Below are 23,359 nucleotides of genomic sequence, written 5' to 3'. Positions count from 1 at the left end.
GAGTCTCATGGATGAGTTTACGATGGAAATAAGGGTGTTAAGCTGTGCTGTCACTTTCTGGGAGACAGCATCACCTGTTGCCCTGTAGAGCATCTCCAAGCTCTTTTAGATGATCACATTGAAGACGGGTAAAATGGGTTAAATAGTTAAGCGATCTCATTGCAAATGTTGCAGAACTAAAGATGTTTCCCATATCTGTCCATTGTCCTGGAATCTCTATTAGGGGGATGGACAGAAGAGGTAATCTTTCTTGGTGGCCGCCACCACCACCATGGCATCAGTGGGAACCCCTTTTGTGAGAAATTACTTATCCTGAGGGTAGGTGAAAAATTTGTTGGGCTTCCGAGGGACCGGTTCCATGGAATACGGAGACTCTCAACGCCTTTCGAGCAATTAAGTCCATTAATTCATCGAAAGGCAGAATAACCCAGGAGGTGGAGGGCTAAGACCCAAAAGCCTTCAGGAGCACACTCATCTTCATTGGGGTAAGGGACTGCCAGTCACCCCCTCTGCCTTAGTATTTCAAGGATGTCTGCAAAAGAGACATCCTCAGAGAGGGATCCTTCGGATTCCTCCAAGTCGGTGTCTGATGTTAAGGATTCCTGGGGGGCGATCTAAATGCCTTACACAGTCTTTCCCTGGGAAATTCATCAGTGGGGGCATCTGGTGAAGTCTGTCAAGCAGTGGTCACCCAATGGGTTTACCTGAGGCTCTGGGTCTCTGCGCTTAGTGGGAACCTGTGGTGTAGAGATAGAACACGGCCCTTTAGGGGAGGAAGAGGAAGGAATCAAAAAAGTGAGGGTCTTAGCAGACATGACCTTCCTCATGGCATTGAAGGCACCGGTTTCCCAACCCGAGGAGTCCGCCGGTTCCAAAGAAGACGGCAGCCTCCCAGGGGCAGAGACCACGGGCTCCGAACCAGAGCTCATCTGCGCCGAAGCCCCGAGAGGGAGAGACGGAAAGTACAGTTGTGTACACTTACTATAAATGTAGATGTTAGTGTGTATTAACTGTTGCAGTCATTACAATTGGGTTCTCCTGCTGGCAGGCTGCCTTCAGTCGGCCTGAATTCCAAAGTCTTGGTCCGGCGTCAGTTGCTGTCACCTCTTCCCTGACATCAGAGCGTCAGGGGTATAAAAGATGCAGACGACGCCATTTTCTTCAGTTTCTTGCCCCAGATGTCAGGTGCCCCCAAAAGTGAAGGCTAAAAATGTTAAAAATAACATACATGCACCAAAGTATATTTTATCTTCATCTACAAATACAGCACATAGGTTGTATAGATTAGAGAAGTATAGATAAGTTCCAGCAAAAGTAAGGGGGATGGCGGGTGGGTAACCTGGACTGCAACAGTGAAAACACTAACATCTACATTTATGGTAAATGTACACAACTGTACTATGTTCTTAGTGTTTCACTGTTGTAGTCACTACAATTGGGTTGAATCCCAAAGCTATGGTTGGGAGGCTGGAGCTAAATAGCATTAGGGGCGTCTATGAGGCCCTGCAGAATTGCAGTGGCAAAGCCCGTCCTGGACCTAGAGTAGAGTGGTAAATGATAGTTTTGTAAAGGTGTGCACTGAACTCCAGGTAGCCTCTAAAATGTCTTTGGTTGGTACTACCCTGAGGAAGGCTGCTGAAGTGGCTGCTGCTCTGGTTGAATGAGGCCTAATGCACTTAGGCACTGGCTTGTCATGTTGTGAATAGCAGAAACTAATGCAATGGCCTATCCACTTTGAAATAGTCTGCTTGGAGATGGCCTTTCCTTGTGATCCTGCTGCATATACTAGTAATTGCTCTTTCTGAAAACTTTGGTTCTATCCAAGTAGAATCTAAGCTGTCTGATATGTCCAAAGAATGCAGAATTCTCTCCCCTTGTTCTGTGGATTTGGATAAAAGGTTGGCAGATGAATAGCCTGGTTAAGGGCCACACTGGACACTACACCTTAAGCATAAATGTCTGGTTTGTCCTCAGATACCCTGTCTGGATAAAAAATGATAAAAGGTTCCACAGCCATGAGCGCCTGTAACTCAAACTCATCTTGCAGAAGTTATTACTAGGAGCAGAGCTGTTTTCCAAGATAAAAACTTTATATCAGCTGTAGCGGCTGGCTCAAAAGGAGGCAGGGTGAGTTTTTCTAAGACACAGTTGAGGTCTCATGCAGGTATTGGTGATCTCCTTGGAAGCCTTAAGTTTTTGGCTCCTCTGAGGTACTGCCTTAAGGGATGAGAAAAGATTGGTGGCTCTGTATTGTAATGAGCCGAAATAGAAGAGGCATGAATTTTAATTGATGAAAAAGATAGGCCTTTGTCCAGCATCTCAGTTAAGTATTGCAAAATCTGAGGGATATTTGGTACAGCTGTGTCAATTCCTTGTGTCTGGTTCCAAGCACAGAATCTCTTCCATTTTCCAGCAAAAGATTTTCTAGTGCTAGGCCTTCTGGCTTCCAAAATGACATCCATCACAGCTTTTGTGAAAGGTGCGTTTTGTATGACTACATTATCCGCCATGCTGCCAGATTTAAGGTCTTGAGTTGGCTGTGCTGGATCGGATTGTTTTGTTGGGACAGTACATGAGGAATTTGTGGTAAGGTCCAAGCCAGGCATTGAGACAAGTTCTTTAGGATTGGATACCAGTACTGGCGAGGCCAGTCTGGGGCAATCAGTATCATATTTGACTTCTCGTCTGACCCTTAGGAGTACCTTGAGGAGGAGAGGCAGTGGAGGGAAGGCATATACTGTTACGTTTTTCCAGCTGAAAGATAGGGCATCCACTTTCCATGCTTGTCTGATGAGTCCTTGTGCAGAATCTTTTTAGTTGGTAGTGGAGTGGCAAATAGATCTATATCCGGGCATCCCCATTTCCTTATCATGCTGAAGACTTGTGGATCCAATTTCCACTCGTGGGGATCCATGAGGTTTCTGCTTAGTTCATCTGCCAGAGTATTTCTTTCCTAGCAGGAATTGTGCCTGCAGATGTATTTGGTAAGTCTATGCTGTGTCCCACAAAGTCATGGCTAGTCTGCAAATGAGGTAAGAATGGGTGCCTCCCTGCTTGTTTATATACCACATGACCGTGGTGTTGTCCGTCCTTATCAGTAGTTGTCCCAGATGAAGTAGGTCCTTTAAAGCGGTCAGGGCATTCTGGACAGCTAGGATCTCTGATTGATATGTAGATGCATTTGGTTTGCGGACCATGTGCCTTGAATACATCTTCCTGCCATGTGGGCTCCCCAGGCATAATCTGATGAAGCCGTTGTTAATGTTTGCCTGGCTGGGGGTAAAGCGAATGCTGTCCTTTGTTCTGGTGACACGAAACTCCTGTTGCTAGGCAAGGAATGAGAGTAATTCTCATTTCCAGGCTGTGGCAATGATGAGTCCAAACACTTTTTAGGTACCATTGAAGTTTCCTCATATGCAGTCTTGCATATGGAATTAGTAGAATGCAGGATGCCATGAAGCCCAAAGCCTGCAGAATTTTTCGTGCAGATAACTGGGCTCTTGTTGCCAAGTTTTTGAAATAAGTAGTCCGTTACCTTTGTCTGGCGTGATAAGCCATCTGGGCAGTTGTATTTAAGCTTGCACCCAGGAATATTATCTCTTGAGAGGATACTAGTTTTGATTTCTTTTCGTTGACGGTGTACCCTAGGCTTGTTAAAAATCTCTTTACAAACGCCAGATGCTGCAGTAGAATGTCCTTGTTCTCTGCTTGAATGAGGCAGTCATCCAAGTAAGGATATATTTGTATTCCTCGTCTGCAGAATGCAATTACTGGTGCCAGGCACTTTGTAAAGACCCTGGGCGCAGTAGATAAGCCAAAGGGCAGTGCAGAGAATTGGTAATGCATTGAGCCTGCTTTGAATCAGAGGTATCTTCTGCATGTTTGTCTGAATGGGACATGCAGTTATGCCTCTTTTAGGTCTAAAGTCACAAGCCAAGCCTTCTGGCCCAGCATGGGCAGAAGCTGCTGTAGAGTCAACATTTTGAATTTTGATATATCCAGGTATGTGTGTAGTCAAGACAGGTCCAGTATTGGTCTCCAGGCCTTGTCCTTTCTTGGTACCAAGAACAGTCTTGAATAAAATCCTTGTCCCTGCTCTTGCTCTGGTACTTGAACGGCCCCCATTTCCATGAGGGATGAGATTTGTTTTTGTGCCTCTGCCCAATGATTTTTTTTGGCAGGTCTGGCTAACCGTTTGCCCTTGGCAGGGTATGGAAGTGAAACCTGTAACCTTGTGACACTGTCTAGGACCCATTTGTCCTGGGTTATGATGTGCCAATTTTGAGAAAAAAGTGCTAGTTTCCCCCCTAAAGGTGCTGCCAGAAGATAAGTGCTTGTCGCAGGCAGGGGGAAGTCATTGAGACTGTTTCCTGTATGGCTGTGATTTGTCTCCTCCACTTTTGGAGGTAGAAGCACCCCACTGTTTAGATCTGTACGAACCTTGGGGCTGGGATCTGCCTCTTTGTGGCCTGTCTGACACTGGAAAGGACCAATTCTTTGTAGGCCAGTGTCTGCTAAATCTTGGTGGCTGTACCTGTAAGAAATCACTGACCATTTGCATAGATTTTGCTTTGTCTTCCATTTTCTTTAACACCTCTTCTGCCTTAACCCCAAACAAGGTGTCATGCTGTAATGGAGCATCTAATAATTTTTCTTCGACATTATCAAGCAAATTTTGTTCCTTTAACCAAGCATGCCTCCTAATGACAGAGCCCGTAACAGCGGCCCTGCAGGAGGCCTCCAGAGAATCAAAACCACATTGCAAGGTATGCTTTCCAACTTGTTCAGCTGCATGCAATAAATCCTGCATGTCCTTGTTTTCATTCAGAATTTAACATTTTCTGTTTAACAGGGACATGATATATTGCTGATATTTGAGCATATGAAACTGGCAATTTAAGGCCCTTATAGCCAAGGTAGCAGAAGTGTAATTTTTTTAACCCATCTGTCCAATGCCCTACAATCCCTGTCGGAGGGGGTAGGGTTTTTTGCAGTGGAAGCTTTGATCCCTTTGAGAGAGAGTAGGGTTTTTGAAAAGGGATTTATGAGAGTCAGGAACCCTGTAGTATCTGTCCGGCTTAACAGGAGCTGGAGGTAAGGAGTCAGGGGTCAGACTACTCTGAAAAGACATCATCCACAATGTCCAACACAGTGGAACAGCTAGGGGCCTGTGTTGTGGTAGTAAAAGGAAATGTGAGCCTTTTCTTAGATTCTGAAAAATCTTGGCTCTCCCAGTGGAAATGTTCCCTCATGGTATGCAAAGTTTCCCCAAAAGAGTAGTCCTCAGGAGGAGAGGCTGAAGGGATATATTCTTCAGCATCAAAATCCTCATAGGGAGGAAGTGAGCATTTCTGATCGAAAGAGGAATCAGAAAAAATGGAAACCTGATCTGAAGATTCATAGTCTGTCTCTTGCCTAGGCCTTTTATCAGGAGGGGAATGGGAACCCCTGATCAAATTAAGTCTTCGGCCATTTTGAGCATCTGTTTTTTGGGCATGGAGGCATGTCCATGAGGCTGTTGTACTCGTCTTTAAAGGTGCTTTAGTCTTTGCCTTTGAAGCAAAAGTCGTTTTAATGTATAACTGAGTAGGTCTGAAAACACCCTCAGAAGCAGATCCCTGATGAGCGGCTCCGGACCCATCTGAGGGGATAGTCTCAGAGGGTCCAATACCTGGAGCTTCCAGCGGCCTAGTAGATTCCACGTGAGTCGGTAGCGGCCTGCGGCTCTAAGGGGCATCAGGAGCTGCGAAGATGCCTCACTGAGAACCGGCGCCTGGCTGCTTATAATTAAATCTTCTGCCAAAATAGTGCAATGCAAAATCGTACCGATGCTTAGTGCGTTGGTTAAATCTAGCGCAAAACAGACTAGTAACGCCGTGGTCAGGGCCTAGGCAAGGAATACAGTAAGAATGAAAGTCCTTATGAGGTACTTGCTTCCCCACAAGAAATACAATTAACTTTTTCTGACATCTGTCTGGAGCAAGGAAAAAAAGTTTTCCCAACGGGGTAGTTGGCTTTTAATGAAGACTTCGGATCTGAAATTCGAACACGAAAATGTCAGGAGTCTGCCGACTGGCACCTGCAAACTGCTTCGGGCACCGCGCGGCAAGAAAGACTGAAGAAAATGGTGGCTGCATCTTTTATACCCCTGACGCTCTGACATCAGGGAAGAGGCGACAGCAACCGACGCCGGACCAAGACTTTGGAATTCAGGCAGACTGAGGGCAACCTGCCAGCAGGATAACCCAACTGTAATGACTGCAACAGTGAAACACGAAGAACATCCGAAGCAATGGTTCGACTCGCCCCCTCGGAGCGAGTGAGAGTGTCGGCTCAGAGACTATCGGAACCGAAGTCGAAGGAGCCAAGAGCACTGTTACAGGCCTCGGCTCAGAGGGTTCCACCACTATCGGATCCCTTCTTTCCAGCTCCAGAGGCTTGACTGGCCTCAGAGGAGGAGCAGAACTCGTGGAAGGAGGGATCATAGGCTTTGAAGCCAACTGGGTCGAAGCAGCAAGCAATTTAGCCAGGGCCGGGTTCACCAAAAGTCTCTGTACCACTCTGTCCACATAGATGTCAAAGGGCACCAGAAGAACAGGTCAAAAAAGCCGAAGAAGCCACTGACTTAAGGATCGGAGATTTCAAAATCTCCGACACCAGTTCCAACACAATAACTAGGCTCAGAGGTAAGATCTCTGTGCACGGCTCCGAAGGCTGTGGAGCTGGCAACAGAGTCTTGCCAGAGGGTGCTCGGAGCCGAAGACTTGCGCTCTGAAGATACCTTAGGCGACTTCGACCCCTTCGAGGACTTTGAGGTCTGGTCAGTCTTATCTAATAAATCCTGGAAGTCAGAGATTTCAACAGTCCTCTGGCTACCAATTTCCTTCTCTCAAATAACACCCTGCCACTGAAGAAATGGCAGATAGAGCAGTCCTTCTGTAGATGTAGCGGACCCAAACAAACAAGAATGATTATCTGTGTTGGGCATCTTTTTCCCACAATCACACTTTTTGAAGCCAGATTTTTTCCCCGACATTGTAAAAAACTTTTTCAATAACACCACAAAACTCGCTTAGAAGTTCAGAGCCCTGAACTACAATAACTAAAAGAAACACTCAACACACACCAAGGGGATACAGTAATAAATCTGACAGAGCCCTGTCAAAAAAAGAGTAAATCAAAAAAAGCAAAGGCCTAGGCTGCTCCAAACTACTTTGAAATACTAGCTTAGATTACCTACTCTAATACCACCAAAAAGGGAGAAAAAAGTTAAGCCTCACTAAATATCAGATCCCTAATAAATATTAAAGTCTAAATACACAAATATATAATAAAAGAATACTGGCCCGGGCTTCTTCAGAAGATAGCATGATCCATTGCAGCGGCAAACTAGATCAGGGGTTTGGCAGCAGAGCATCATGGGATAGGGACTGCGCCTCGAGCTTCTAAGAGATCTAGAGCTTGGAAAGCATCCGACTGAGCCAATGGATCAGCTCCTAACCCACGTGTAAGAACAAACGGCGAGACTGAACAATTTCACATCAGAAATTTCAGAATCCTGGTCAGAAGTATAAGCAAACTCGGTCCTAGGTGCCTCAGGAGGGTGAAGGTTGGCTTCCCCTGATTAAATTAATAAGCTCTTCAGCCATTCTTATTTGTTTTTTAGGCATAGAGGCCTGACCATGCAGTCTAATTGGTTTCCTAGGCATGGATCTAGTTTTAGGCCTTGAAGATGGCGGTTTAATATGCAAGCCAGTAGGCCTGAATACACCCATAGAAGCCGGTGCCTATACAGTGGCTCTGAACCCATCCAAGGTAGAGACATCCGCAGATTCCACAGTTGAAGCATCTTGTGGCATACCAGACTCAGAAATGAGTCTCAGCAGAGGCCTGCAAATCTGAAGTAGTGGGTATCAGGGGCTGCAAAAGTACCTCACCAAGTACCGGCGAACTGGAGACTGGATTAGAAGCGTCGTCGGCAGCTTTGGACCTAGGCGGCCTGTCTGATTTTTCGGAATGTCGGTAGTCGGATGGATTACCGAAGACATATCAGGACAACTGAACCGACCACCAAAATATTTAGAAGCGAAAATATACTGACGTCAGATAAGGCACAAAACAGACAGCGAGGTCCGTCATCAGGGCCTAGGCAAGGAATACAGTACGAATGAAAATCTGAGGTATTTGCTTTACACAAGAAATGCAATATACTTTTACTGACATGGGTTTTAGTTGAAGACTTTGGTTCTGAAACTAGAAAACGAAAATGTCAGGAGTCGGCTGACTGGCACTTGCGAATTGCATCTGCTTTGGGCACTGCACAGCAAGAAACACTGATGTAAGGTGTCGGCTGCATGTTTTATACCCGTGACCTGACGTCACGAAAGAGGAGACCGCAACCAACGCAAGACCCAAGACTCTTAATCAGGCCGACTGAGGGCTACTGCAAACAGCCCAAGGGCTACTGCAAACAGATAACCCAAATGTGATGACTGCAACAGTGAAACACAAACATCTAGGGTTTCTTCAAAAGAGCGGTAGTAGAGAAAGAAGATGTCGGCTTGCGTTGAGAATCGGTAGGTAGTGCAAAGGACTTCCTCGGAAGCCAGTGTCTACTTAGCGGCCCCGGACCCATCCAAGGTAGAGACAAAGTACAGTTTTGTACCTACCATAAATGTAGATGTCCGAATAGGAATGCATCTGCAGTCCTTACAAATGGGTTGTCCTGTCGTCAGGCAGCCCTTCGGTCGGCCGGATTCCAAAGTCTGGGTCTGGCCTCGGCTGGTGTCGCACTTCACCCGTCATAGCTGCAGCTTTTCGGGTATAAAGGCATCAGCAGACGCCATTTTCCTCTGTTTCTTGCCCCAGATGCCAGTTGCCCTCTTGGATAGCTAAATTTTGGATAAATGCCAATGTTACCAAATAGTAGAAGGCAAACACAAAAAATAAGCATGCATCTACATATATACAAACAAATACACCATAAGAGATCCCCCCAGCTAGCTATTAGATGGGCAAATACCCTAGGAATACCTCAAAGGGGACGTAGGGTGGGTAATCCTGACTGCAGATGCATTCCTATTCAGACATCTACATTTATGGTAGGTACAAAACTGTACTATGTCCTTCAAGGATGCATCTGCAGTCCTTACAAATGGGTAGAATACCATAGCCAAACTAGGGGAGGAGGAAGAAGAAATTATGGTGTAGTTAGGATCCCTTGCAAAACAGCAGTGGCAAACCCTGCTCGGGATCTAGTATGCACGGAGGTCCAAGTAGCAGCCTCTATAATGTCCTTGGTAGCCACTCCTCGTAAGAAAGCTGTGGTAGTGGCTGTAGCCCTTGTAGAATGAGGCCTGATGTTCTGTGGAGCTTGCTTTCCATGGTAGGAGTAACAAAATCTGATGCAATTCCCTATCCACTTGGAGATTGTCCGTTTTGAAATTGCTTTTCCTTCCCTTCCTGTTGCATATGCTACCAGAAGCTGGTCAGTTTTTCTATTGCCCTTGGTTCTGTCCAGGTAGTAGCGCAACTGTCTATGTACATCCAAAGTATGCAACAGTATTTCCCCCCTGCTCTGTGGATTGGGGAAGAATGTAGGTAGGTGGATAGCCTGGTTTAAAGACACTCTGGATACCACCTTAGGCATAAATGTAGGATTTGTTCTCATGGACACTGTCTTGATGGAAGATCAGGAAGGGTTGTACTGCCATTAAAGCCTGTAGCTCAGAAACCCTTCTTGCTGAGGTAATTGCCAGCAGGAAAGCAGTCTTCCAAGATAGGTGTTGTAGTTCTGCTGTTGCTGCTGGTTCGAAAGGAGGAAGTGTCAATTTCTCTAGCTCAAAGTTCAAGTCCCATGCTGGCAATGGTGGTTTCCTAGGAGGTTTTACATTTTTAATTCCTCTCAGAAACTGCCTGAGTAGAGGATGCGAGAAGACAGGGGGATCCAAGCTGTATTCTGCAGAAATAGCTGATGCATGTATCTTGATGGAGGAATAGGACAGGCCTGTATGGAAGAGCTCTGCCAAGTACTCCAGGATGTTGGCTATGTTTACCTTTGACACATCTTTTCCCTTTTCAGTACTCCAAATGAGAAATCTTTTCCATTTTCCTGCATAATTCCTTCTTGTTGAAGGTCTGCGGGCCTCAAGGATAATGTCTTTAACCCTTTGGGATAAATTTGGGTTAGTTGCTCTTATGTAATGTTCCAGGCAGTCAGCTGCAGAGTTTTCAGGTTTGGATGCAGGGTGTTGTAGCCGTTCTGTGTTAACAGCAATGGGATCAGGGGGTAGTGTCCACATTTGTCCCAGAGACATGCTCCTCAGTAATGGGTACCAATGTTGTCTTGGCCAGTCTGGAGCTATCAGAATGATCATTGGACGTTCCTCTTTGATTTTCAATAGCACCTTGTGCATCAAAGGAAGAGGTGGGAATGCATATGCTGTCAGGCTTTTCCAACTGAAGGATAGAGAGTCCACCTTCCAAGCAAGTGGGTGGTACGTCCCTGTGCAGAATTTTTTGAGCTGGTGATCGAGTGGGGATGCAAATAAGTCTATTTGTGGTAGTCCCCATTTCCATGTGATGGCCTTGAAGATGTCCGGGTGTAGCATCCATTCGTGAGCATCCGTGGTAGTTCTGCTTAATATGTCTGCTAGGATGTTTTCTTTTCCCGGTACAAAAATTGCTTGTAACTGAATGTTGTAGCTCAGAGCCATATTCCATAGGTCCAGTGCCATCCGGCATAGAGGGTATGAATGTGTGCCTCCCTGTTTGTTGATGTACCACATGACTGTGGTGTTGTCTGTCCTCATCATCAACTGCCCTTCTTGGAGGAATGGTCTGAAATTCTGGATTGCCAGTTTTACTGCCATCATTTCCTTTAGATTTATGTGCAGGTGCAGCTGATCTTGAGTCCATAAGCCTTGTATGCACTTGTCCAGCATGTGGGCCCCCCAACCAATGTCTGAGGCGTCCGTTGTGATGGTTTGGCTTGGTTGAATGCTGTGGAAGGGCAAACCTGTGTTTGACTGACAAGCCTGAGCCCACCATAGGAACTCTTGTTTCAGGCATGGGATTAGTGGTATTTTGGTTTCTAGGCTGTGCCTGTGTTGAGACCATAAATTCTTCAGGTACCACTGTAGCTTTCTCATATGCAGTCTGGCATGAGGGACCAGGATTATGCAGGATGCCATGAAGCCCAGGGCTTGCAGTACTTTTCTTGCTGTTAGTTGGTTCTGCTTTGTTAATGCCAAGAAGTAGAGAGGAAGTTGTTCTTGTTTTTCTGCAGTTAGGAATGCCATCCGTTTTGTTGTGTCCAATTCTGCACCTAAGAAGGTTATTCTTTGGGAAGGTATCAGCCTTGACTTTTTTATATTGACTGTATATCCCAGGGCTTGTAGCAAGTAAATGACTCTTTGTAAGTCTTCTGTTAGCTTGTTTTTGTTGTCCGCTTGTATCAGGCAGTCGTCCAGGTATGGATAAATTTGGATTCCCTGAAGCCTGCAATGAGCGATTACTGATGCCAGGCATTTCGTGAACACTCTGGGCGCAGTAGATAAGCCAAAGGGCAATGCTGAGAATTGATAATGCTCTGATCCTGCAAGAAATCTGAGGTATCTTCTGCAATTTGGTCGTATGGGGACGTGCAGGTATGCCTCCTTGAGATCTAGAGTCACCAGCCAAGACTCCTTGCCCAGCATGGGAAGAAGCTGCTGTAGGGTCAGCATTTTGAATTTTGGAACAATGAGGAATGTGTTTAAAGCGGACAAGTCGAGAATAGGCCTCCAATTTTTCTCTTTTCTTGATACCAGGAAGAGTCTGGAGTAAAATCCCTTTCCTTGTTCCATAGATGGTACCCTTTCCACAGCTCTCATTCTTGCTAATTGAGCCATTTGTTTTAGAGCTTCTGTCTTTTGATTTGGTGGTAGGTTTGGCATTCCTCTTTTTCCTGGTAAAGTTTGGAAATAAAACCTGTAGCCTTGGTCTACAGTTTGCAAAATCCACTTGTCTCTTGTGATGCAGTGCCAGTTTTTTGAAAATAAGGCTAGCTTTCCGCCTAAGGGTGCTGCTATCTGTTCCCTGGTAGGCGGTGCCAGAGCCAAGTCACTGTGATTGTCCTGTTGCAGTGGTCATAGTTGTGTCTGTGCCTCGCTGGTTGTTACCCTGCCACTGGCGTCCCCTGTAGGCACCACCTCTAGATTGATTTCTGCCTCTTGAACGCCTATTCCTGCCTCTCTGTGCTTTAGAGGAGCCTGAAAAGGACCAATTTTTGGAAGGCCAGTTCCTGCTAAACCTTGGAGGCTGAACCTGTAAGAAATCTTTCACTGTTTGTACAGATTTTGCCTTCTCTTCCATTTTCTTCAGTACCTGCTGAGCAGGAGAACCAAATAAATTGACCTTATCCATAGGAGCATCTAATAGTTTTGCTTTAACATGATCCGGCAAGACCTGTTCTTTCAACCATGCATGCCTTCTGATAACTGTGCCAGTCATGGCTGATCTAAAGGAAGCCTCCAGTGCATCATAGCCGCATTTTAAAGAATGGTTACTAACCTGCTGAATATTATGCACCATTTCTAGAACATATTTCTTATCTAAAGAGTCATCAGAGGACAGTTTCTTAGTTAACTGATCAAGCATAAACTCCTGGTATTGGATCATATGAAACTGACAGTTCAATGCCCTAGCTGACAGAGTAGCAGAGGTGTATACTTTTTTACCCCATCTCTCTAAGGACCTGGACTCCCTTTCAGAGGGGAGGGGATTTTTAACAGAGGTAGATGCTACTGCTTTAGGCCCCTGGGAGATAGTCTCGGGATCTGCAAAAGGAGCCTTGTATAAATGGTGATGTGTGTACGGGACCCTGTAGAACCTATCGGGCTTAGCAGGGGCTGGAGGTAAAGTATCAGGAGCAGTACAAGCATCATTAAATGCATCATCTACAACAGAAAGAACTGGAGGTATAGCTAAAGGCCTATGTTGTGGTAAATGCAAAAAGGTCCTAAGCCTTTTCCTTGAATCTGAGAAATCGTGTCCCTGCCATTGAAATTGCTCCCTCATGGCATGTAAGGTTTCCCCAAAGGAAAATTCCTCAGGTGGAGAGGCAGAAGGAATCGACTCCTCAGCATCAGAGTCTTCATAAGGAGAAAAAGGAGCCTCTGGATGGTCTGTATTGTCTGAATCATCAGAAGAATCATCCGAGGACACTGGCTCAGGGGGCTCTGCTCTAGGTCTTTTTTCTGGAGGTGGTTGAGAGGCCCTGTCTGGATGAGGTTGGGATCCCCTTATTAGAGATGAGATCCTCTGCCAGAGAAAGCATTTGGGAACTGGAGCTGGGCCTGTGAGAGGGGGTCTTAACAGGCACAGACTTAGAAGTTTTGGCTGCTTTAGCCCTGGCAAAGGCCTTTATGGACATGGCTGCAGGAGGCCTAGCAGCACCACGTGCAGGGGTTGAAACATCCAAGGGAATGGTGTCCGATAATTCCTGTGAAACCACAGCAGCAGGTTGGATTTCAGAGGCCGATTCTACCAGGTTAGAAGAGGCCTCGGTAGAAGGCATGGATTCGGCTGGAGTTAGAACCGCTTGCTCTGTTTCGGCCGAAACAGAGACACTCGCGGTTTGCTTAACCGCGGTTTCAGCCGAAACCGCGGACCGCGAGTGTCGGTCCTTTTCTTTGCGTTTCTTAGCAACTTGTGTAGTCGGAGGATCCGACGGCATAATGTCTGTGAAATCAGAGCGAAAAACTGTTCAGCAAACTCCGACCGACGTCTAAGCGTCCGTCGGTTGAAAGAAGCACAGGCTAAACAAGCTGCTACGTCGTGGTCTGGGCCTAAACAAGGTAAGCAGTAAGAGTGGAAATCTTTATGAGGTATTTGTTTCCCACAAGTTAAACAGTTATTCACTTTTTCTGAGATCGGCTGAGGCAAGAAAGAGTCCCCAACGGGGTACTTAGCTTTTTAGAAGTCTTCGAAGTAGTATTCGGTAGTAGTAATCTCTGGATCTGACCGACCGGCACTTGCGAACAGCTTCTGCTTCGGGCGCCACGCGGCAAGAAAGACGGAGGAAAATGGCGTCGGCTGATGCCTTTATACCCGAAAAGCTGCAGCTATGACATCGGGTGAAGTGCGACACCAGCCGAGGCCAGACCCAGACTTTGGAATCCGGCCGACCGAAGGGCTGCCTGACAGGACAACCCATTTGTAAGGACTGCAGATGCATCCTTGAAGGACATCTGCAGGATCCTTAGTCAACGAGCTTTGCGGCATACCGGACTCCGAAAGGGTCTATGTAGCAGCCTGCGAATCTACAGAAACAGGCAACAGGGGATGCAAAAGTGCCTCACCGAGAACCGGAGAACTGACTAGCTTAACGGAAAGTGTCTGTAGGTTTGGACCTGTGCGGTCTCTCTCTATCTTTACATTTTTTTTGGAAGATCTGCTGTCAGATGGCTTACCGAAGCCATATCTGAGTTAGAGGACTGAAAGCGAAAATATCTAGCTACATAAGGGCCCAATGACTGATAGTTCTGGCGTTGAACAAAGCACAGAAGCGACAGCAGGGGTGACAGGAAGAATGAAAGTCTGTGCGGTATTTGCTTTCCACAGGCGAGACAAGTGTTAACTTTTTTCTGACATTGGTTAGTGCAAGAAAAAAGGATCCCCAACAGGGTACTTAGCTTTAGAAGACTTCAGCTTCAAATCTGTAGACGAAACTCGGGTAGCCGCCGACCGGCACTCATGCGAACTGCTTCTGGCTCCACGGCAATACAAATGGTGCAATGGTGTCGGCTGCCTTACTTTATACTACTGATGACCTGACATCAGTTCTGAAGTGACTGAAACTGACGCAATAATGCTAAGCCTCTGGTATTCGAGCCAACAGAGGGCTACCCTGGCAGGGATAACCCAAATGTGATGACTGCAACAATGAAACACTAAGAACATCACCTGGTCAATGGCTGGCGGCTGAAAAGTTTAGAGGACTGGTGCATGCAGATGGCACCTTTATGGCCCACTTACCTGCCTCTGTCACACGTTCGACGCAACAAGAGGGACTGAAAGCTTTGGAAACCTGGCTGGACACTTATCATACCTTACGGATGTATCAGTGTTTCAGCTACAGGACTTCTGAAAGCTAATCACTTTTTGCTTCAAGACTTTATGGGTAACATTTAGGCCAATAAAGCCAAATTCCCATCACCATGAAGACATGCCATGTTTTGTCTTTCTGACCTTGTTAGTAAAGCAAGAGCATTGTTTGATTATACTTTAGATACAGCTTAAAATCAAGACTGATGTACATAAACATTAGGGTGCCTGCAATCCTCATACACATGGGTATGCAACAATTTGGGCCTCTTACGGAGCACTCATCTCTCCATACCCTTGTGTTCATTAGAAGTTACTAGGAGAGTGGTCATGTTAATCCTGAGTTACCTTAACTGTCTTTTGCTAGATGGACATAATTTTATAGACCTGGACAGATACTGGACCCATGACACTAACAACGGAAGACAAAGATATGAGCAGATGCTCACCTACATTGCAGGTACGGGAGATATGTCCCGTGAAACAGCCCAGTTATGGGGAAAGGCTTTCAGCTTTTAAGAAATCAGAAGAGATGTCAGACTACACTTGCATCAAAAAACAAAATTATCACTGCAACAATACAATTAGCAATGAAATTTATATACAACAGCAAGACTGGGATGAAATGAAAGAAAGCAAATATGGATACTTCTACTACACAATTCTGTCAAATACTGGTTTAGGTCCTTTTAATCTGTCTTGAGACAGTTCTCAAAACCACGATAAAATCTTTTTATACAGAAAACTACATACATTTCATATAGGAAAACAATTCGGTTTAAAATGAATTACATTTATAAACTGCATCCGACAATTTCACAGGTGGCACTGCACCATAAAGTCCATTCCCCACCCGGCAGTTCGAGAAAAAAGTGGTCTACATTCCAAGTCAGGCTTCTGACAAAAAGCATTCCTATGCAAGTTCGCACTTTTACTGATACATGGGGAATTGCAGCTCAGTCAGGAATGTCCATAAGACCAATGTCATCGCATGGAAGAACATAAAAATAAAATTAAGATTCCAAGAGTTTCCCCCAAAGGAAAAATTCAGTCTCCAAACTTTATCTTTTTTCCTCTGGGTGTATTGTCATGTCTTCCTCTAAAGCCGCCACCAAAGCCTCCACCGCCACCTCTTCCTACAAAATGAAAGTAAGTGCTTTCAGTAATGCAACTGGCAAGTTTTACATCTACAAATGTAATGTTTCACAGCACCAGAAGTATGATGGTCAGCAAACACCAGTCACATTCTATTTAACTTCAAAGACCTTAAGCTTTGTGAATTACATAAACTGTAGAGTCCACGACAGTTAAACTTGAACATTTCAAACTGACAACTTCAAAAGCACCCAGTAAAAAAGGAAATAGACCGCATACGGTTTTAAAAAACATAACAGTAGAAAACACCATCAGAATACCAAACAGTACATTAAAATTCTGATGCAGACTTTCTGCATTTCAAGCAACAAGCAAGTAAATCTCCTGTGTAGACATGCACACTTTCACATTAAGACAGATGAGACCTCCATAAGAACCCCCAAATTTCTGCATGAGAAACGCAGCCAGGATCCTCAGTAAGAGGTTTAGAGAGGACATCTTAAAAAACCTTGGGTATCCAACACTTCAGCAGGCCTTTAAACAATATGAAGGGAAGTAGGTCCAAGTAACAGTAGGATGCCCCCAGGAAAGAACCTTTTACAAAAAAATTATCCACTTACATTCACCGCTACCATATTCAGAAAGTACAGTTGTGTACACTTACCATAAATGTAGATGAGTGTATTCACTGTTGCAGTCCTTAAAAAATGGGTTTATCTAGCTCATAGTAGCCCACAGTCAGAGTCCTTGGTATATGACGTCGGCTGCCTTCAGTTTAAGCCTGACGTCAGATACAAAGGGAGGCAGCCAATGCAATTTCCTCAGTTTTTCTTGACTTAACTGTCAGGAGCCCCCCAAAAGGTTAGACCAGGAAAAGAAAAAATCCAGTCTGTGCCCTAGGAAAAAAGGGGGATGGAGAGGGGGTGGGGGTGGGGGGCAAGGATTGCAACAGTGAATATAACATCTACATTTATGGTAAATGTACACAATTGTACTATGTTCGTGTTTCAGTTCTTACAAAATGGGTTGATTCCCACAGCCCAGGAAAAAAACAAAAGGGAGGAAGAAACCCCACTGATTAAGGGTTGGTCAAGATGCCCTGCAACACTGCAGTGGCAAAACTAGCCCTGGACTTAGAAAACAAGGGTAAATTGTAATGTTTAGTGAAAGTGTGGACAGAAGTCCAGGTAGCTGCTTCCCGGATGTCCTTAGTAGGTATACCTCTTAAAGCTGCTGAGGTAGAGGTTGCTCTAGTAGAATGGGTCCTAATACTCTGTGGAGGAACCTTGCCGTGCTGTAACGAAAGTGAATACAATGAGCAATCCACTTAGAAATAGTCTGTTTAGAAATATCTTTCCCTGAGCTCCAGGAGCAAAACTGACCAACGAATGATCTGACTTTCAAAAAGGTTTAGTCCTGCCCAGGTAAAATCTAAGTTGTCTATGCACATCCAGGAAATGCAGTAACCTGTCTCCTCTATTCTGAGGCTTAGGAAAGAAGGTAGGCAGGTGGATAGACTGGTTAAGAGTCAGGCTAGACACCACCTTAGGCATAAAAGAGGGATTAGTTAGAAGAGAAACACGATCCACATGGAAGGTGATAAAAAGGCTGTACTGCCACTATGGCCTGCAGCTCACTCTTCTAGAAGTAATGGCCAAGAGAAAGGCAGTTTTCCAGGAGAGAAACTTCAAATCTGCAGATGCAGCTGGTTCAAAGGGAGGCAGAGTTTCTCCAGTACAAAATTAAGATCCCGAGCAGCAGGTGCTCTTCTGGGAGGCTTTAAATTGCTAGCTCCCCTGAGGAACTGTTTCATCAAGGGAAGAGAGAAAATGGGTTGCTCAAAGAACAATGAACAGAAATAGCTGAAGCATGAACCTTGAGGTGGAAAGGAAAGTCCACCATTAAGCAAGCCTGCCAGACAGTCAAGAATAAGTGGAAAAGTAGGTCGAGATGGGTCTTCTCTAGTCTGCATCCAAGTGGAGAATCTTTTCCACTTATCTGCACAAGATTTCCTAGTGCTAGGCCTCCTGGCCTCACGAAGGACTTTAACTACCTGTGAAAGTTTTAAATTATGAGCCAGGCTGCCAAATGCAGAGTCTGAAGGTGAGGATGCAGTATCCCCCCCTCCCCCAAACCAAGAGAACTGGTATCAGGGGAAGATGCCAAGGCTGAGACTGGGAGACACTGCGAACAAGTGGATACCAATGCTGCCTGGGCCAGTCTAGCACTATTGATGGCCCTTGGTTTTTCGTCCCTTACCTTTAACAGCACTCTGGGAAGAAGAGGCAGAGGAGGGAATGCATAGATCAATAGCTGTGCCCAGGGGAAGGACACAGCATCCACTTTCCAACCTTCATGATGATCCCTGATGTGACAGAAGATGGTCTTTAATGGCCACTCATGAGGATACAGGACCTGCCTGCTCAACCAGTCTGCCAAGGTGTTGAGCCTTCCTGGAAGAAACTGAGCTATCAGATGAATGCCCATGGAAGCAGCCATGGACCACAGTATCATGCTTTGTCTGCACAGGGGGTAAGAGCGAGTCCCACCTTGCTTGTTGATGTACCACAGTACAAGGAGAGAAGATGCTTGAAAGCCAACAAGGCCTGCTGGACTGCCATCAATTCCTTCAGATTTATGTGCAAATGAACTTGTTGATAGCTCCAAGTCCCCTGAATGCATCTGCCCTCTAGATGTACTCTCCAAGCATAGTCCAGAGGCATCTGTGGTGAGAGTCTGGCAGGCAGGAGGTGGACAGAAAGGCAGGCCTTTGTTCTGTGGACAGGCCGTCGCCCAAAGACGACCATCTGCAGGCAGGGAATCAGAGGAAGAATCAAGTCTAAATCCTGAGTGCCTTGGCACCAAAGGTTTTTGAGGTACCAATGTATTTTCCTCATATGCAGTCTGGAATATGGAATCAGAAAACATGAAGCCATGAATCCCACGACTTGCAGGAATTGCCTTGCAGACAGCTGGGTCATGCCTGCCAAATTCTTAAAGTAATTCGAATGATCCATTTGTTTCTCTTGAGGGAGGGATACCATCTGGGCAGCTGTGTTCAGACTCGCTCCCAGGAATACAATCTCCCCAATTTTGACTTCTTTGCGTTGATTGTGTAGCCCAGAGGTGAGAAGGCTCTTTACAAAGTCCAAATCCTTTAGAAGTTGATCTGGAGAGTTTGCCTGAATAAGAATTGCCCAAGTAAGGGTAAATTTGAACGTTTCTTTGCCTACAAAAGGCAATGACTGGAGCTAGGCAATTTGTAAAAACTCTGGAAGCAGTAAATAAGTCAAAGGGCAGTGTAGAGAATTGGAAGTGCCTGTTCCCCGCCCTGATGCAAAGGAAAGTACAGTTATCTACACTTAACATAAATGTAGACGTTAGTGTATTCACTGTTGCAGTCATAACATTTGGGTTATCTGCTTGCAATAACCCTCAGTCGGCCTTGATTATCAAAGTCTTGGATCCTGCGTCGGTTGCTGTCTCGTCTTCCGTGACGTCAGGTAGTCAGGGGTATAAAGCATGCAGCAGACACCATTACATCAGTTTTTCTTGCCCCAGATGTCAGGTGCTCCCCTATATATATATATATATATATATATATATATATATATATATATATATATATATAACAAAAAAGCAAATGCACCAAAAAGCTTTTAAGCATAGCAAAGAATAGAGGTACAGCCAAAAGTCAGGGGACTGGAGGGAGGGTAACCAGGACTGCAACAGTGAATACAGTAACGCCAGAATCCCAAAGCTAAGGATGGGAGGAGAAATTTAGATAGCATTAGGACCAGCTACAAGGCCCTGCAAGACTGCAGTGGCAAAGCTAGCTCTGGACTTAGAGAAAATTGACAAACGGTGTATGTACAGAACTCCAGGTAGCAGCTTCTAGGATGTCCCTGGTAGGGACACCTCTGAAAAAGGCTATAGAAGTAGATGCAGCCCTGGTTGAATGTGGTCTAATCCCCTTTGGGATAGGATTTCCATGGTGCTTATAGCAGAAATGAATGCAATGGCCTATCCATTTAGAAATGGTTTGCTTTGAAATGGCCTTGCCCTCTGCCCCTGCAGCAAATGCCACCAGCAGTTCAGATTTTTGAGGTTTAGTCCTGTCCAAGTAAAATCCAAGTTGTCTGTGCACATCTAAGGAGTGCAGTATCTGTTCCCCGTTGTTCTGTGGATTAGAAAAGGTTGGCAAATGAATGGACCGATTAAGAGCCACACTGGATACTACCTAGTGCATGGAGGGATTGGTCCTGAGGGACACCCTGTCCGCATGAAAAATGATGAAAGGCTCCACTGCCATGAAGGCCTGTAATTCAGACACCCTCCTTTTTGAAGTGATTGCTAAAAGGAAGGGTGTTTTCCAAGAAAGGAATTTTAACTCTGCACTTGCAGCTGGCTCAAAAGGAGGTAGTGAGTTTTTCCAATACAAAGTTAAGGTCCCAGGCTGGAGTTGGGGCTCTCCTGGGTGGTCTTTTGGCCCCTCTGAGGAACTGCTTGAGCAGTGGATGAGAGTAGAGGGGTGGTTCTGTGTTGTAATAAGCTGAAATGGCTGAGGCATGAATTTTGATGGAAGAAAAGGAAAGGCCCTTGTGAAGCATCTCAGTTAAGTATAGAAGAATCTGAGGTAAATTGGGCGCTGTTGTACCCATCCCTTGAGTATGGTTCCAGGCACAGAATCTTTTCCATTTTTCAGCTTAAGATTTTCTAGTACTAGGCCTCCTTGCCTCCAAAATGACATCCAACACTTGTTTACTGAGGGATGGTAACAAAGATTAGGTAATTAGCCAGGCTGCCAGGTTCAAGGTTTGAAGCAGAGGATGCAGAATCTGGCCCTCCTGCGGTGACAGCAGGGTAGGGGTCTGAGGCAGATTCCATATAGCCAGCAGTGATGCACTGCGCGCAAGAGGGTGTACCAGTATTGGCGTGGCCAGTGTGGTGCAATCAGTATAGCCCTTGGTTTGTCCTGTTTAATCTTTAGTAGTACTTTGGAGAGGAGAGGCAGAGGAGGAAAGGCATAAACTGATAGATTTTCCCAGCTGAAGGACAGGGCATCCACTTTTCAAGCTTGTTTGTGGCGAGTCCTTGTGCAGAATTTGTTCACTTGGTAGTTCTGGAGGGAGGCAAACATGTCTATCTGGACACCACCACCACAACTGAAACTTCAGAACCTTCAAACCACAACAGCTCACAGCTCCAAATCAGGTGATCCAAAAGGAGTTGCAAATAAATGCCAAACTTTATTGTAACGGTTAAGTGCTTTCTTCTCCTTCATGAGACTTCATCAGAACAAATTTCATTACAAACCCAGCCCTTAAATACTCTTTCATGTCACATGTCTATATCTGGGCTCCCCCATTTATCAACATGTTGAAAGTCTTTGGTTCCAGTTTCTACTCGTGTGGGTCCTTGAGATTTCTGCTTATTTCGTCTGCCAGTGTATTTAGTTTTCCTGGCAGGACTTGAGCCTGTAGATGCACTTGGTGGCTCAAGGCTGTGTTCCACAGAACCATGGCTAGTCTGCAGAGGGGATATGAATGGGTACCCCCCTGCTTGTTTATGTACCACATAACAAGTGATGTTGTCCGTTACCATTAATTGTTCTGAAAGAATGTGGTCCTTGAAGGCTGTCCGAGCATTCTGTACAGCTAACATTTTTTTGATTGATATGTAGGTGCATTTGACTTTGGTTCCATTTGCTCTGAATGCACTTCCCTGCCAGGTGAGCCCACCCATACATAGTCTGATGCATCTGTTAGGGTTTGGGCGGCAGAGTGAATGGTAGTCCCTGGTTTTGGTGGCAGGCCTCTGCCAAAAGGAACTCTAACTGTAGGCAAGGTATGATGAGAATCATTGCTTCTAGATCCTGAGAATGTTGACACCATAGGCTTTTTAGATACCACTGTAGTTTCCTCATATGCAGTCTTGCATATGGAATTAGAAGAATGCAGGAGGCCATGAACCCCAAGGCCTGCAGTATTTGCCTTGCAGATAGCAGGGTTTTGGTGGCCATTAGTTTGAAGTTGTCAAATGAATCTGCTTCTCTGGCGTGAGGAAAGCCATCTGGGAAGTTGTGTTCAAGCTTGCTCCCAGGAATATAATTTGCTGACAGGGTACAAGGTGTGATTTATTTTCGTTTATGGTGTACCCTAGACAAGTTAGCACCTTCTGTACAAATGCCAGATGATTCAAAAGTATGTCCTGGCTTTCTGCCTTAATTAGACAATCATCCAGGTATGGGCATATTTGAACATTTCTTTGCCTGCAAAATGCAGCGACTGCAGCTAGGCACTTTGTGAATACCCTGGGCGCAGTAGATAAGCCAAAGGGCAGTGCAGAGAAAGTACAGTTGTGTACACTTACCATAAATGTAGATGTTTCAGTGTATTCACTGTTGCAGTCATTACATTTGGGTAGATTCCCAAAGCTATGGTTGGGAGGATGGATTTATTATAGCATTAGGACTAGCTATAAGGCCCTGCAAAACAGCAGTGGCAAAACCAGCTCTGGATTTAGATGAAAATTGGTAAGTGATAATGCTTGGTGAAAGTAGGAACTGAACTCCAGGTAGCAGCTTCTAGAATATCCCTGGTAGGAACACCTCTGAGAAAGGCTGTTGAAGTAGATGCAGCCTTGGTGGAATGAGATCTGATCCCCTGGGGGATAGGTTTTCCATGGTGCTTATAACAGAAATGAATACAATGGCTTATCCATTTAGAAATGGTTTGCTTTGAAAAAGCCTTCCCCTCTGCCCCTGCAGCAAATGCTACCAGTTCAGATTTTCTTTGAGATTTAGTCCTGTCCAAGTAGAATCTAAGTTGTCTGTGTACATCCAATGAATGCAAAATCTGCTCTCCCTTGTTCTGTGGATTGGGACAGAAAGTTGGCAATATTGGAGAACTCAAGGTATTAGCCAGAATGCAAGGTTCAGGGTTTGAAGCAGAGGGTGTAGAATCTGGCCTGCCTGCTGGGACAGCAAGGAAGGTGTCTGAGGTAGGTGCCATGGATCCTGCAGTATCATGTGGCGCAAGAGAAGGTAACAGTGCTGGCAAGGCCAGTCTGGTGCAATAAGTATTGTCCTTTGCCCTGTTTGATCTTTAGCAGAACCTTGAAGAGAGGCAGAGGGGGAAAGGCATAAAGAGGCTTTCCCAGGTAAAGGACAGGGCCA

At 45.4% G+C, this 23,359-nt stretch overlaps 1 protein-coding gene across 1 annotated transcript in view; it reads right to left on the bottom strand.

The window, feature by feature from the left end:
* Window positions 1-15,759: 15,759 nt before the first annotated feature.
* The window catches only part of NCL (nucleolin), a 584,816-nt gene continuing 577,216 nt past the window's right edge, over window positions 15,760-23,359 (bottom strand). Inside the window, exon 8 of the mRNA XM_044070891.1 lies at window positions 15,760-16,223. Coding sequence (XP_043926826.1) covers window positions 16,135-16,223 — 89 coding nt within the window. The 3' untranslated portion in view covers window positions 15,760-16,134. The remainder of the gene's footprint in view (window positions 16,224-23,359) is intronic.

Source organism: Protopterus annectens, chromosome 4.part1 (assembly GCF_019279795.1).
Source record: "Protopterus annectens isolate FY-2018-M chromosome 4.part1, PAN1.0, whole genome shotgun sequence".
NCBI lineage: Eukaryota > Metazoa > Chordata > Ceratodontiformes > Protopteridae > Protopterus > Protopterus annectens.
This window is presented reverse-complemented; position numbering and strand designations above follow the sequence as displayed.